Source organism: Carcharodon carcharias, chromosome 3, assembly GCF_017639515.1.
Source record: "Carcharodon carcharias isolate sCarCar2 chromosome 3, sCarCar2.pri, whole genome shotgun sequence".
Classification (NCBI taxonomy): domain Eukaryota; kingdom Metazoa; phylum Chordata; class Chondrichthyes; order Lamniformes; family Lamnidae; genus Carcharodon; species Carcharodon carcharias.
In genome coordinates this window covers 25,662,778-25,679,982 of record NC_054469.1, presented here as the reverse complement: position 1 = coordinate 25,679,982, position 17,205 = coordinate 25,662,778, and the positions used below count along the sequence as shown (strand labels likewise).

General features: G+C 42.3%; 1 protein-coding gene across 6 annotated transcripts in view; it reads left to right on the top strand.

The window, feature by feature from the left end:
* The window catches only part of obscnb (obscurin, cytoskeletal calmodulin and titin-interacting RhoGEF b), a 625,157-nt gene that overhangs the window by 217,146 nt on the left and 390,806 nt on the right, over positions 1–17,205 (top strand). For all 6 annotated transcript variants that reach the window (XM_041184481.1, XM_041184479.1, XM_041184482.1 and 3 more), the window contains 2 exons: positions 9,738–10,007; positions 15,633–15,899. In XM_041184481.1, the coding sequence (XP_041040415.1) occupies positions 9,738–10,007; positions 15,633–15,899 (537 nt within the window). The remainder of the gene's footprint in view (positions 1–9,737; positions 10,008–15,632; positions 15,900–17,205) is intronic.

Sequence of the window (17,205 nt, the reverse complement as noted above, 5' to 3'; positions counted from 1 at the left end):
AGAAAGTAGGGATAAGTGGGTCTTTTTCAGGTTGGCAAGGTGTGATGAGTGGAGCGCCACACGGATCAATGCTGGGGCCTCAACTATTTACATCAGTAACTTGGATGAAGGGACCAAATATATTGTTGCTAAATTTGATGCTGACGCAAAGATAGGTAGGAAAGTAAGTTGTGTAGAGGACATAAGGGTTATGCAAAGGGACATAGCTAGATTAAGTGAATGGCCCAAAATTTGGCTGATGGAGTATAATGTGAGAAAATATGAACTTGTCCAATTTGGCAGGAAGAATAGAAAAGCAACATATTATTTAAATAGAGAGAGATTGCAGAACTCTGATGTACAGAGGGACCTGGGTGCCCTGGTACATGAATCAGGAAAATAGTCATTTAGTAGTACAGAACTTGAGTAATGCTGAAAAAAGAGACATGCTGTCGAAGCTTTTCGTCTTCCCTCATCAGGGCAGTTTGCAAGAATAACAATTGTAAAGAGAACAACAATTTACACTGCATGAGAAGAGGGTACAGATTGATTGGCAAGTAGACTCTGATTGGTAGAGGCATTGCCATGGAGAATGCATCAAGAAACGATTAACTTTTGTTCAAAGCCAAACTTTTGTTCAAATTCAAACCAGGCAGGAAGGCATTGCTGTGGGGAATGAACCAGGAAATGGCTGTCCCCTAAGCTTTTGTTTAGTTGAAAAAGGTGCAATGCATGGACCTGCTCCCTCTGTCTGCGAAGGACAGGGCCCTGTGTGTGAATATATATAGAGTCTAGCACACATAAGTGAGCCAAACTGCGAGCCTGACATATAATCTTAAATTGGTTGGCAGCGTAATTCATAGCACAGCCAGGATTGTTTAGCAAGTTAAAAGCAAAATACTGTGGAAGCTGGAAATCTGAAACAAAAACAAAAATAGCTGGAAAAACTCAGCAGATCTGACAGCATCTGCGGAGAGGAATACAGTTAACGTTTTGAGTCAGTTCATCAGAACTTAGGAAAAATAGAAATGAGATGAAGTATAAACTGGTTGAGGGGGGTGGGACAGGTTGAGCTGGATAGAGGGCCAGTGATAGGTGGAGGCAAAGAAGAGATTGCCAAAGATGTCATAGACAATAGGACAAAGGGGTGTTGACGGTGGTGCTATTATCTAAGGAATGTGCTAATGGTGACATTAAGAGTAGAAAGCAGGACAAGCAAGTGACAGGCTAAAAGGTGGGAATAAAATGAAAGATCAAAATAAATGTAAAAATAGGTAGGAAAAAAAATATATCTAACAAATTAGAAATTATCGCCCTTTTTCCAATAATTTCTAATTTTTTAAATATATTTTTCTTTTCTTACCTATATTTTTACATTTATTTTGATCTTTAATTTTATCTCCACCTTTTAGCCCTTTTTGATCCCTTTCCCCTCCCCACCCCCAGTAGGGCTATCTGTCACTTGCTTGTGCTGCTTTCTACCCTTAATGTCATCATTAGCACATTCCTTAGATAATATCACCACCGTCAACACCCCTCTATCCTTTTGTCTATGACAGTTTTGGCAATCTCTTCTTTGCCTCCACCTATCACTGGCCCTCTATCCAGCTCTGCCTGTCCCACTCCCTCAACCAGCTTATATTTCATCTCATTTCTATTTTTCCTTAGTTCTGATGAAGTCATACGGACTTGAAACGTTAACTGTATTCCTATCCGCAGATGCTGTCAGACCTGTTGAGTTTTTCCAGCTATTTTTGTTATTGTTTAGCAAGTGTTGTCCAATCGCAGAATCACATCTAATGTTGGACACTATATTTTGAGTTTTGCAAGCACTGGCTGGCTGGATACGGTCAGTACTTTGCTTGTTGCGAACAGCCAAAGGGACATGCTGTTTGACACGATCTGTCAGTCTTTGGGACGTACGGTCTACATATTTGGCATCACACAGGCACTGAAATTTATATACCAAATTACTCACTTGTGTGATAGGCAACTTGGACAAGTTCATATTTTCCCATGTTATACTCCATCTGCCAAATTTTGGCTTGATAGCAGCATCCTGTGAGTAGAGAATATCTCTCGTGTTGGTACTGCATTGTAGCATCATGAAATGGCTAGCTTCACCTGTTGCTCAAATTCTTTGAGACCTTAAAATTCCAGGATAATCTGAGGCAAATGGGCACTTTAAGACCAAAAGTGCCAGCCTTAGGCCCATTCATATTTGACAACCAATCAGCACTCTCTTCTCATGCAGTTTTTTAAAAAAATCATTCACAGGTTGTGGGCTTTGCTGGCTGGGCCAGCATTTATCGCCCACCCCTAGTTGTCTTTGAGAAGGTGGTGGTGAGCTGCCTTCTTGAACTGCTGCAGTGCATGTGGTGTACACCCACAGTGCTGTTAGGAAGGAAGTTCCAGGATTTTGACCCAGTGACAGTGAAGGAATGGCGATATATTTCCAAGTCAGGATGGTGAATCGTTTGGAGGGAAACTTCCAGATGGTGGTGTTCCCATCTCTCTGGTCCCTTGTCCTTCTAGATGGTAGTACTCGTGGGTTTGGAAGATGCTGTTGAAGGAGCCTTGGTGAATTCCTGCAGTGCATCTTGTAGACGGTACACATTGCTGCTACTTTGCGGAGGCAGGATTCCTAGCCTCTGACCTGCTCTTGTAGCCACAGTATTTATATGGCTAGTTCAGCTCAGTTTCTGGTCAATGGCAACCCCAAGGATGTTGATAGTGAGGGATTTGGTGATGGTAATGCCATTGAACATCAAGGGTCAATGGTTAGATTCTTTCTTGTTGGAGATGGTCATTGGCTGAAACTTGTGTGGCGCGAATGTTATTTGCCACTTTTCAGCACAAGTGTAAATAGTTGTTCCCTTTATAATTGGTATTCTTGCGAACTGCCCTGGTGAGTCTAAGAGGAAAAGCTTCAACTGCATGTCTTTTTTTTCAGCAATACTGAATCAGGAAAAGTTAGTATGCAGGTACAGCAAATGATTAAGAAGGCAAATGGAATATTGTCATTTATTGCAAGGGGAATGGAATATAAAAGTAGGGATGCTTTGATACAGTTATATAGTGTATTAATGAGATCACACTTAGGAGTAATGTACAGTTTTGGTATCCATACTTAAGAAAGGATAGAAATGTGTTAGAATCAGTTCAGAGAGGGTTCACTCAACTGATGCTTGGGATGGGTGGTGTTATCTTACAAGGAAATGTTGGACAGGCTGGGCCTGCACCCACTGGGGTTTAAATGACTGAGAGGTGATCTTATTGAAACATTAGATTCTGAGGGGACTTGACAGATTGGACACTGAAAGGATGTTTCCCCTTGTGGGAGAGAATAGAACCAGGGGACACAATTTAAAAATAAGGGGTCTCCCATTTAAGACAGAGATGAGTGGAAATTTTTTCTCTCAGAGGGTCATGAATCTTTAGAATTCCCTTCCCCAGCGAGCGGCGCAGGCAGGGTCAATGAATATTTTTAAGCAGAGGTAGATGGATTCTTGACTAACAAGAGAGAGTCAAAGGTTATTGGGGGGAAGGTGGAATGTGGAACTGAGTACATAATCAGATCAGCCATAATCTTATTGCATGGTGGAGCAGGCTCGAGGGACCGAGTGGCTTACTCCTGATCCTAATTCATCTGTTCGCATGTATGTTCGTAGACCCCTCATGATTTTGAACACCTCTATTAGATTGCCTCTCAAACTTCTAACATAAGGGAATCCGGAAGATTTTTGTTACTATTTATAAGCATATAACTAATAAAACGATGGTAAGAAGAGTGGAGGGCGATTAGGGACCAAAAGGGAGAATTGAACATGGAGGCAGGGGAATGGATGAGGTTTCAAATGAATAATTTGCATCTGTCTTTACTAAGGAAGAATATAATGTCCAGGTCATGTTGAAAGAGGAGGTAGCTTAGACACTTGAAGGGTTTAAAATTGATAAGGGGATGGTAGTGGATAGGCTGTCTATTCTTAACATTGTTAAGGCAGCAGGCCTGGATGAGATGCATCCAAGGATACTGAAAAGTGAGTGGAAATTGCGGAGACACTGGCCATTATTTTCCGGTCTTCCTCGGACTCAGGGATGGTGCCAGAGGACTGGAGAATTGCAAATGTGTTATACCCTTGTTCCAAAAAGGGTGTAAAAATAAGCCCAGCAACTACATGCCAGTTAATTTAACCTCAGCAATGGGGAAAGTTTTAGAAACATTAACTTAAGGCCAATGAGGCAAATGGGTACTTGGTTTAATTAAGGAAAACCAGCATGGATTTGTTAAGGGCAAATTGCGTTTTACTAACTTGCTTGAGTTTTTTTTTGATGCGGTAACAGGGAGGGTTGATGAGGGTATTGCTGTTGATTTGGTGTACGTGGACTTCCGCAAGGTATTTGATAAAGTGCCGCACAACAGACTTGAGAGCAAAGTTAGAGCTCATGGAATAAAAGGGACAGTAGCAACAGGGATACCGAATTGGCTGAGTGGCTGGAAACAGTAGTGGTGAATAGTTGTTTTTCAAACTGGAGGAAGATTTATAGTGGAGCTCCCCAGGGATTGGTGTAAGGGCTCATGCTCTTCCTGATATATACTAAGAACCTAGACTTTGGTACACAGGGCATAATTTCAAAATCTATGATTGATATGAAACTTGGACATATTGTGAACCATGAGATGAATAGTGTAGAACTTCAAAAGAACATAGACAAGTTGGTGAAATAGGTGGACAAGTGGCAAATGAAAATTAATGCAGAGACATGTCATGTGATTCATTTTGGCAGAAAAATGCTGAGGGACAATATAAAATTGTTGTATAATTCTAAAGGGTGTGGAGGAACAGGGGGACCTGGAGGTAAACATGCATAAATCATTGGAGATGGTTAGACAGGTTAGGAACATAGGACTTAGGAGTGAGAGTAGACCATTTGGCCCTTCAAACCTGCTCCTCCATTCGATAAGATCATGGCTGATCTGACTGTGGTCTCAACTCCACTTCCCTGTCTGTCCGCCATAATCCTTGACTCCCTTGTCTAGCAAAAATCTATCTAACTCAGCCTTAAATAAATTCAATGACTGGGCCTCCATTGTTTTCTGGGAAAGAGAATTCCATGGACTAATGACCCTTGGAGAGAAAATATTTTTTATCATCCCCATCTTAAAAGGGAGACCTCTTATTTTTAAACTATGTCCCATGGTTCTAGCCTCCCCCACAAAAGGGAACATCTTCCCGGTATCCACCCTATAAAGTCCTCTTATATCTTTCAATAAGATCACCTCTCAGTCTTCTAAACTCCATTAGGTAAAGGCCCAACCTGATCAGCCTTTCTTCATAGGATAAGTCTTTCATCTCAGGAATGGTCGAGTGAAGGTTGACAGAGCAGTTAATAAAGCATACTGGGCTTTATTAATAGGGGCATGGAGTGTAAAAGCAAAGAAATTACGTTAAGTCTTATATAAAATACTGGTTCAGCCTCAGCTGGGATACTGGGATGGGAAAGCATTGGAGCGATTACAGTGATGAGGAACTTAGATTACTTAGAAAGTTTGGAGTTGGGAGTGTTCTTCTTGGAGAAGAGGGGCAGAATTTTCTGCCTTCCGGGCGGGCGGGCCCGACCCAAATTCCGGCGGGTGGGGATCCAATCCCCGCCAGAGAAGCGGGCCACGTCGCCATTTTAAGTGGGCGGGCCAATTAAGGCCCGCCCAGCGTGACACCCGGGGGGAAGTGCTATACGCTTCCTGTGCAGGGGTGTGTTCCGCAAATGCAAGAGCGTGCTCTTTCGCGCATGCGCACGAAAAAGTGCACATCTCCCTGAGGCTAAGTACTGCCTCAGGGAGATTGCTGAAAGTAGTACAAACATTAAAAGTAGAAAAATAAAAAAATCCTTAACACGTCCCCCTCATGTGACAATGTCACACGAGATGGGACATGTTAATAAATCTCTAAAACTTTATTAAAGCTTTTTAAACCCTGCAGGTTTCATGTTTTTTCAGAAGCCCGCCGGGGCTCCTGGCCTGCCCACCTTGGACAGGCAGGTCCTTTAATTGTTTTAATTATCCTGTCAATGGCCAATTGAGGCCATTGACAGGTCAGAGGGTGCACAGCTGATTTCGCTGTGCCCCCGCCTTCCTGAAGATTTAAATGGGGCGGGATGACATCGGGGGTTCCCCCGACGTCATCCCGTGTCATTTTGTCCGTCGGCGAGCGGGCCCTGCCCCCTGCTTGCCAACGGCAAAATTCAGCTCGAGAAGGTTGAGAGGAGATTGGATAGAGGCATTAAATATCATGAGCGGTTTGGACAGAGTAGACAGGGAGAAGCTGTTCCCATTGGTAGGAGGTTTGAGAACAAGAGGGCATAGATTTACGCTAATTGGCAAAAGAAGCAATAGTGACATGAGGAAAATCTTTTTCAAGCGGCGAGTGGTTTGGATCTTGTATGCTCTGCCTGAGAGTGTGATGGAGGCTTGATTAATTGAGGCTTTCAGAATTGAATTGGATCATTATCTTTAAAGGAAACATTTTCAGAGTTACGAATAAAGGCACGGGAGTGGCACTAGTGAATTGCTCCTTTAGAGGACCAGCTCAGATATGACCAGCTGCATGGCGTTATTCTGTACTTTAGCCATTTTACAATTGTATAATTCTTTTCCCTAAGGAGATCAAACCCAGCTTCTCCAGTCATACCAAGTAGTTGAAGTCCCTCATCCTTAGAACCATAATGTTTGATGAAGGTTCACCATAACTTACTTGCTTTTGTACTCCATGTCTTGATTTATAAAGCCTAGGATCCCCTATGCCTTTTCTTTAAAACAACTTTCTCTTCCCGTCCTGCCACCCTCAATGATTTGTGCACATATCCCCGGCCCTCTCTGCTCTTGCAATCCCTTTAGAATTGTACCTTTTAGTTTATTTTGCCGTACCTGGTTATTTTTATTATTTTTTTAAAAATTAATAATAGAAGTAAGTGAAAAAAATGAAAATAAAAAAATAAAAATGAATATTGAAGAAAGGGGATAAAACAGGGATGATAATGATGACATATCGTCACCCATCCTCATTTTCATTTTTATCCATTGTCTTATCCCCACCCTTTAGCTTATTTTCGATCTTTTTTCCCACCACCGTCCCCTCCCCCCACCCTACCCCCACTAGGGCCGTCTGCCACTTGCTCATGTTGTTCTTTCCAGAGTGCTTACACTTGTCTGGCTATCGTCATATTCTGTTTTCCATCCTTAATGTCACCGTTAGCACCTCCTTTAGCCAGTACCACCACCATCAACACTCCTTTGACCTTTTGTTTATGACAGATTTGGCAATCTCTCCTTTGCCTCCACCTATCGCTGGCCTTCTGTCCAGCTTCACCTATTCCACCCCCCCTTAAACTGTATAAATTTCACCACACTTTTACTTCTCTTAGTTCTGAAGAAGAGTCATACGGACTCAAAACGTTAACTCTGTCTTTCTCTCCACAAATGCTGTCAGACCCGCTGAGTTTTTCCAGCATTTTTTGTTTTTGTTTTAGATTTCCAGCTTCTGCAGTATTTTGCTTTTAGCAAGGTAAGGAGGCAATAAGTGTAAGTGGCACCATTCTCTTGCAGCCAAACAGTTTTTTGGGCCTAGAAGCTTTCTGGTCATTCTTGTTAAATAGGAACAAGATGATCCTGAAGCTAGTGACCATTCCCACATCCATAGGTGCTTCCAATTTCTGCGTTGCTCAAATCTGGGGTGTGATCACCCAACTGTACAAATTCAGATGTTCTAAGAGATGGATAGGTACTCATAGAAAGGGGTTTAGGACAAATTAGCTATTGTAAAGATTTAGATTTAATTTGGTATAGCATTGCCATTGTTGCCCAGTCAGGAAAATACTATTTTCTCCTTTCAGTGGTGCACTTCTGGTTGGAAATATGTGAGTGTTAACTGCCCATCATATTGGCTGCTTAAATAGCTAATTAGCAACTGTTTCTTAGGTGTTATGGATTCAAATTTAGGCCTCTGAGCTACAGGAGTTCATTTTAAGTTTTACTTGGCGTAAAGCTCATGAAACCCAAACCAATGACTAGGCCAGGAAAATAGTACACAAATGGAATTAAATATGAATCATACATATTTGAGGCCAAAAATAATTACAAAAAAAAATTATTTTATAATTTTTGTATGTTAGGCAGGAAAGGCAAACATATTCTTTTTTGATGTAAACACAATCGCTTTCCCCTTTATTTTATCCCATATGATCATCCTATGCATATTTTCTTCAGTCCTTTTTCATTTGATGTTTGAAAAAAAAGACTTGTATTTAAATATTGCTTTTCAGGACCAAGAGACATCTCACTGCTTAAATATTGGCCAGGCTACTGGGAATTACTATTTCAAAGAAGAGTGAGGGAGTATTATGGGATCTTGCATATCCACCCGAGCAGGCAGACATGGCCTCAGTTTAACATCTCAGGCAGATTCCCGCCGGAGAAGTGGGCTGCACCGCCATTTTACGTGCATGGGCCAATTAAGGCCCGCCCAGCGTGACATCCGGCGGGAAGCACTGTGCACTTCCTGTGCGGGCAGGGAGGATTGCGAAAGAGCGCACATCTCCCTGAGGCAAAGTGCAGCCTCAGGGAGATCGCTTCCACTTTGAAAAAGATTAAAAATAGAGGAAACAAAATCCCTAACATGTCCCCCTCATGTGACAATGTCACATGAGATGGGACATGTTCATAATTTACACTATAGCTTTATTAAACTTTTTAAAAACACTGCTTGAAACCTCATCCAGCCGGTGGATGAAGTTTCATGTTTTTTCTATTTGCCGCTGGGGCTCCTGGCCTGCCGGCCTGATGGGCAGGTCCTTTAATTGTTTAAATTGGCCATTGACAGGTTGGCGGGCCTGCAGCTGATTTTGCTGCACCCTCGCCTTCCTGAAAATTTAAATGGAGTGGAATGACGTTGGGGGTTCAGCCTGATGTCATCCCGTGTCATTTTACACGTCGGCGAGCGGGCCCTGCCCGCTGCTCATTGATGGCAAAATTCTGCCCCGCATCTGAAAGGCAGCACCTCCCACAGTGCAGTGCCCCCTCAGTACTGCAGTGGCGTGTAAGCCTTGATTTTTGTGCTCAAGCCCTGGAGGGGAACTTGAACTCAAAATCTTTATGATTCAGAGGCTAACTCATGTTGGCAGTTGAGTCATGGCCGGCATTGTGTGCTGAAAACTCTGGCAGTCTGTATTATTATGTGCCTCCCATATAATGTACCGTTAGACTCATATATTGTCATCTGACAGGTATACTAAGAAATACTTTGCCTTCCAACAAAAAACATAGTATTCACGTTTATTCATTAGTTCACTGGCTGTGGGCGTCGCTGGCAAGGCCAGCGTTTATTGCCCATCCCTAATTGCCTGAGAAGGTGGTGGTGAGGCACTTTCTTGAACCACTGTAGTCCATGTAGTCCATTTCTGTTAGTAAGTGAGTTCCAGGATCTTGATCCAGCGACAGTGAAGAAACGGTAATATAGTTCCAAGTAAGGATGGCGTGTGGCTTGGAGGGGAACTTGCAGATGTTGCTACCAAACCTCTTTGACAATACTTTTCAAGGAATAATTCTGTATTTGTAATGCATATGACTTGAGTAAGAGTATTCCTCACTGCAGTCAGGTAGGATCGCCAGAACTGGTGCAGATTATTATTTAAGCCCTAGGCCCCTCAGTGTCAATAATCAAGTATGTCTGTTGGTCTCATTTTAAGTACCCACTTTGTTGCAGATCTGAATATTGGAATCACAAAACGACTAAAGAGCACAGAGATTAAAGAAGGAGAAAATGGATCTTTTGAATGCATTCTTTCTCATGAAAGCATTGACGAATATTACTGGACTGTAAATCGGCTGTTAGTGGAAGGCAATGAACGATTTGAGGCATTTAATATTGGCCGAAAATACATCCTCAATATTAAGGAGGCAGCTCTTTCAGATGCTGGAGAAGTTATTTTCCATGTGCGCAATCTCAGCTCGAAAGCCTCATTGATGGTAAAAGGTATGACCTATTTAAATCATGTGGGAGAATTTTCTCCCTGTCGGGGAGGTTGAATGGGAGCGGGCACGGGCGGGCGTAGGGAGTAGGCGAAGTTGGGGCCTGCGCTCTTTCGCAGCACGTGAAAGAGCACAGAAATCTCCCTGAGGCACAGAGCTGCCTCAGGGAGATTATTAAAATTTTTGAAAATCAAACTAAAGGGAAAAAAATATTTTAAGACATGTCCCCTCATGTGACAGTGTCACATGAGCTGGGACATGTCTGTGAATTTTATTAAAATTTTTTATTAAAGACTTCATGAAACCTCATCCCGCCAGTGGATGAGGTTTCATGATAAATGCAAAGGCCGCCTGGGCTCTTTGCCTGCCCGCCAACTTTAAGGTTGGATAGGCAGTTCAGTTAATTATTTCAGTTGGAATTTAAATGACCTTAATGTCCTTTGACAGTTTGGCGGGCCTGCCGAACTGTAGGTCTGAGTGACTGCGTGTTGTTTTATGCGTCGCCGAGCGGGGCCCACTCTCACTTGCCAACCCCAAGATTCTGGCCATTAAGTTTTGCATGGGGGCAGACTGTGATGCTGTGGTATGGTGATAATGTCACTGAATAGTAATCCAGTGACCCAGGCTAATGCGCTGGGGACATTGGTTTAAATCCCACTACGGCAGCTGGTAGAATTTAAGTTCAATTAATAAATCTCGAGTTAAAAGCTAATCTCAGTAATTGTAATCATGAAACCATTGTTCATTGTCATAAAAACCCACCTAGTTCACTAATATCCTTTAGGGAAGAAAATCTGTTGTCTTTGCCAGCATGGTCTGGCCTACATGTGACTGCAGACCCACAGCCCTCTGAAATGGCCTAGCGAGCACTCAGTTCAAGGACAATTAGGTTTGGGCAACAAATGCTGGCCTTGCTAGTGATGCCCACATCCCATGAATAAAAAACAAATTAAGTTAATTAAATGAACACTGAATGACATTTTTTGCATATTTGAAAACATGAAAATCTTTGAAATTTAACTGTTTGTCGAAGCAGATGTCAGTAGCTCAATAAACTGTTGCTAATGTGATGAAAATATAGATTAGTTAGGTGAAATATAGATAATAGGTAGAATTCGTATATAATTAGGACATTATACTTTAGAATTAAATAAATGGTTACTTTTTGTTAAACAGGCAAAGGAAGAGCTAAATCCTTACCCAGAAGCCCTTGCGCACACAAAACACAGACATCTCTGACTTTGTTATACACGATAGGGAACATTTCAAATGAGGGTGGAATTCGCTGAAATTTCTTAAAAACCTTTTAATGTAAACGTACTGGCACAAACTGTTACAAAGGCTACAAAGGGCACATCAGATAGCCAAGAATGTTAAAAGCCTTGTTCAGGACACAGTGCCAAAGCACAGGAGTGTCCCAAGAAAAACTGAACATTTAAGTTCTGTCTATTTCATGATTCTAAATTACTTATTCTTTAAGGAAAGAAATATTAAAAAGGTTATCATAATATACTAAGGTCAACTTCGTCTGCAAAAGTACACACTAGTGTTTTTATTTTAAGAAGGTGGCTAGCTCTAGATGATACGAACGCCACTTAAATCATTATCAATTAATTGAAAATCATCAATCAACTTAAATGGAATATTACATGTCACTCCTATAAGCTTCATCCTTTTATGAACTATAAGAAAATAAAAGAGACGCTTTGGCCTTAGGATGACCTAACCATGAATGAAATAAGCTTTAAACTGACTTTTCATTAAAGTTTGAAACTCTTATTTTATAAAATGCAGATTATGAAAATAAGAGGTAGGTCTTCTTATCGTGTCCACAGACAATCTATACATGGCCCAGCCAGAACTAGATACATTTTTGCACCTTGTTATTGAATTCAGCAAGATCTGCAACAGTGCAGGGTTCCTCTAGCAATAGACATTACAGGAGATGTTGCATAGTCTGTGGCTCAGTTCCACATTCAGAAGTTGTCCGCCCGGTTGTATATCCCAATTTGCTTAGTGACACCTTTGAACGACCTACACCAGTCCTAAATCTGTTAAGGCACTTACAGGTTGCCCAGTTGCAATTAGCTCCTGGGGGAAGGCTTTCATCCGGTGGAATTTCCATCACTGGGCGTTGTTCGAGACTGGCAAGCCGGTCATTCCACAAGGCAATGCGGGCTTCAGATGGGGTTGATTGTAATGGAGTAACACTGTTCATGAAGCTCTTCCTTGACTTTAGATGGCTGGGTGTAGGTGTATGACCATGTAGAGGGTGCCTCTCATCTGATGTTTGACGGAGTCGCTCTTTCTTGCTGGCTACCGTTCTTCTTATGTAGGGAGAGCGATACCCGCCAGGATATATAGGCTGTTGGTGTTTGTTGGTTTTAAACAACCTGTGATAAGTCGGCAGTTTGCATTCAGAACGGCATCCATCTTCTTAAAGTAGATCTTTCCCATGCAGGGCAGGCGTATTCGACAGTGGAATAGCAAAGAGCAAGTGCACTGGTTTGCAATGTTTTCGGGCTTGCTCCCCATTTTGTGTTAGTGAGCTTATTCAGGATGTTGTTTCGAGCGCTCACTTTTGCCTTTGTCTTTTCGATGTGGTTCTTGAAGGTGAGGCATCTGTCAAGGGTGACTCCTAAGTAGATAGGGTGCTCGCAATGCGTCAGTTTAGCTCCACACCAGGTTACTTTAAGCTGGCGTTTGGCTTCACGGTTTTTGAGGTGGAATGCACAAACTTGCGTCTTTGATGGGTTTGTGCGAAGATGGTTTTCTTCATAGTAGGATGTTAGTCCCTCCAAGGCCTCAGAAAACGTTTTCTCCACAGTGTTAAAATCAGTGCTTTGGGCAGTGACACATAAGTCATCAGCATATATAAAACAGCATGTGACACTATCTATAGGTTGGTCATTCGTGTAGATGTTGTACAGCAGTGGTGCAAGCACGCTTCCCTGAGAAAGGTAAAAAGTCATTATTGTCATTGTTAGTGACATTACAAGCGAATGGATAATGCGTCTGACTACAGATCAGAAGAATGTAGTTTGGACTCCTACCTGACTTGTTTTTGTGTATAAAATTATGAGGGGCATAGATAGGGTAGACAGGAAGGAACTTTTCCCCTGGGTGGAGGGATCAATAACCAGGGGGCATCGATTTAAGGTAAGGGGCAGGAGGTTTAGAGGGGATGTGAGGAAGACTTTTTTCACCCCGGGGGGCGGGGGGGGGGAATCTGGAACTCACTGCCTGAAAGGGTGGTAGAACCAGAAACTCTCATAACATTTAAGAAGTATTTGGATGTGCACTTGCGATGACATGGAATACAAGGCTATGGGCTAGAAAATGGGATTAGAATAGTTTGGTACTTGCTTGACTGGTGCAGACTCGATGGGCTGAAGGGCCTTTTTCTGTGTTGTAGACCTTTATGATTCTATGGGCAGCATTTTCTCCCCATTGGAGGGGGTTGTGCGGGAATGGATGCAAGCGGGCTGGTTCCCGATCGGCGCCGCCGGTTGGGGGCGCGCCGTCATTTTATGGAGGCAGGCCAATTAAGGCCTGCCCAGCGTGATGTCCGCTGAGCTCTCCCTGTGCGGGCGGTGGGGGAGGGGTTCCCTGAGCCGGGAGTGCGCTCTTTCGTGCATGCATGTGAAAGAGAGCACAGATCTCTCTGAGGCAAAGTGCTGCCTCGGGGAGATCGGATCAAGTGTGAAAACGTAATTAAAGGCAGAAAAAAATATTCCTCACATGTCCCCTCATGTGACACTGTCACATGAGCAGGGACATGTCAATTACTTTTATTGAAAAATTTTAAACACATTTTAAATCCCTCATGAAACCTCATCCCACCCGTTCGATGGGCAGGTCCATTTATTAGACTAATTACTTTTTTAAAGGCCTTACATGGCTGCCGACAGTTCGGCGGGCATGCAGCCAACTTGGGACACACGGGGAGTGACATCGGGACGCACGCCCGACGTCACCCCATGTCATTTTACATGTCGGCGAGCGGGCCTCAGCCCCCCCCCAACTCGCCTACCGGAAAAAGCTGCCCTGTGACTCTGTAAACATCTATTGACCGGATAAAAGCTCACTACGTAATAAGGCAATCTTCAACAATTAAATATTGACCAATAGTAAGAAATAATATAACCTTGTAAAAAGGAGAGGAGTTTACACACAGAGGTAACACCCATAGTTGGTAAGGATGATGCAATTCAATTCAATAGGGTATAAAGTGAGAAGCTTTTGCTAGTTAAGGGGGAAGTGTTGAAATGAAATCTTAAATCAGTGCTTCTTAAGTTGAGGAATTTAGTATCCAGCTGGTCAGACAGCTAAACTACTTGGGGATTTCACGTAACATTTTAATTATTTGATGGATATTCTAAGATATTTTAGTTTGCAGCATTTCAAGAGTCTCTCTTAAATGCTGAATTCTATAGGCAGGAGCTGAAATTCCCACTGAAAGTTGATGGACCTTTTGCTGGTTCGCCAAATTTTCCATCCCGTCTATGACAGGTCCCGCCATGGGCAGGATCAGAAAATCCCGGCCTTTCTATAATCTTTAACATTGCAATGTACTTATCTACTTAAAATGTATTGCATGTTATGGTCCTTTAAGAAAGTTAGTAAAATATAATGTCTCACATAGTATTCTGTGTACAACTTTAAGAACCCACTCTCATGTATACTCCAGAGTGGGGAGATACAATTTTTGAAGAGAGACCCCCAGACCCTTATAATATCTGGGTAATTATAATCTAGTTGATAATTATTTAAAAAGGCTATCTGGAAGAAGATAATCTCTTTATGATCATCTTTCTTGAGGGAGAAGTAGTGCACTTACTCAGGTCCACAACAAGTGTTGGAGGTGGCTGTTTTAAACTCAATTGAGGGTAATTATTAAGAGAGTACTCCTGATCTGGGATAGCTCCAAAAGGGTTATAATCCATTTCGAAACCATACAGGAGCACTTAACGGCACTAGCAGTTTCAATACAAGAGTATTACTGCTGCGCAAGCAGGCACCAAATTACACAATAATGTACTGTGGTCCTAGAAAACTGAAGTGCTTTTGCAGATGAGAAAAATGTGCTTTCATAATTGCTCAATTACTATCAATTTGAAATTGTTTTCATTTAGCAAGATTAGTGGCAGATTGAAATTAATTGTTGATCACTAGACAAACTTAAGCAGACCACAGTTTCATTCGTTTGATTGGAGTTACATCCATACTGTTCTTAAGAAGCAGAAGTAAGCAAAAGAATTATTTTATTCCGTGTCATCTCAACATGTTTGCTTCTTCAGAATAAAGGATCGGAGGCCTGTAGATCATTTAAGGTAGAATTATTTTTTAAAGTTTACTGATCTTCCTACTGACCAAATTATTATGTGCTGCCTTTCTGGCCTCCCCAAACTATACAAGACCGGGTATGGGAGTGGGTAACTTTTTCATGAGTAACCATTCATATTTCTCAAGAACAAATTGCTAAGAGGCACGGGAAAAAAACTTAGCGAGAACTCTGCATTTTATTTCCACTCCCCTGATCTACCTTTAAGCCAGTGCAATTGACATTTCAAAAAAGCCCAATACTGCGAAGGTTGAATGCATAATAATATTAACTTTTGTGTTTCAGAAAAACCAGCAGAAATCAAAAAACAACTTGAGAACTTAGTGGCAATAGTAGGTGAAGAGATTGAACTGAGCTGTGAAACCTCCAAGCCTGATTCTTCAGTGAAGTGGTTTAAGGATGACAAAAGAATTAGAAAGAGTCATAGATATGAAATATCTCAGCAAGGAGCTGTAAACAAATTGATAATTCATCAAGTCACTACAAAGGACTCAGGAGAGTATGCATGTGGGACAGAGACTTCTAAAACCACAGCTACTGTCATTGTAAATGGTAATGACATATTTTTAGTTTCTCTTTTTTTCCTTCCACTATTGTCAATAGCAACATATGCACATAACTTTGTCATGCTATTACCTATATGTGGATAGGACATTACAAGTATATATTCCATGTCATGAGTCACGATCCGCTGATGATGTACTGTTTAATGCCTATTTTTGATACCTGGAAGGCAAACATGTCAGAAAGATATAATAATTTTCATACTGTTATTGGAATTTATTGTAAAGTAAAGTAATAGTGGGATGTGTGCGCGCGTGTGTGGGCGACTTAATTGAATTAAAGGCAATTGGTCTGAAAGCTTTGATGTATCGAAGATAAGCTAGATTTGAAATGTTAAATAGGTAAACATGGGTAAAGTTTTAGAATGTGAGGTGTAAAGGGAACATTTGCATTTTTAAATAAACCAGAATAGCTTGAATTCAAAAAAGAGGGGGGGGGGGTGAAATGTTACACCCAGCTAGAAGTTCAACAGTGTGTTTATTTTTTCCAAAGATTATTGGTAAAATTTGTACTATGATAGATTTTTATTATTAGAGAGGTAAAACCCAAAGACATGTGGCAGAGATTTTCCTCCTTTGGGGGGGGCTTAGATGGGGGCGGGCACAAACCCGATTGGTGATCAGGGCTGTGCCACCATTTTGGATGGGGGCGGGGGGGGGCCAATTAAGGCCTGCCCAGCGTGACGTGTGCCCGGAAGCGCTGAGCATTCCCTGTGTTGGGGGGGGGATTCCCTGAGTCGAGGCCTGTTCTCTTCCGCGCACGCACACGAAAGAGCGCAGAAATCTCCCTGAGGCAGCTCCGTGCCTCAGGGAGACTAAGTTCCAAATGAAAGTTTCTATTAAAGACAGATGAAAATTATTTAAACATGTCCCCTCATGTGACAGCGTCACATGAGCTGGGACACGTTTATCAAATGTTTGAAAATTTAATAAACCCTTCATGAAACCTCATCCCGCCCATGGATGAGGTTTCATGAAAAATGTGAAGGTCGCCTGGGCTCTTTGCCTGCCCGCTGACCTTAAGGTTGAATGGGTAGCAATCTTAACTACTTTAATTACTTTCTTAATGGTCTTAATAGGCCTTTGACAGCTTGTTGGGCACGCAGCCAACTCGGCTGTGCGTCCGTCGAACTGAGGATCAGAATGACGCACAGTGACATCAGGATACCCGCCCGATGTCACCGTGTGTCATTTTACGCATCGGCGAGTGGGCCCCGGCCCTGCTCGCTGACCAACAAAATTCTTCCCATAGTGAAACAATGGGCAGAATTTTGCCCTCGTCGGGCTGGCTTGGC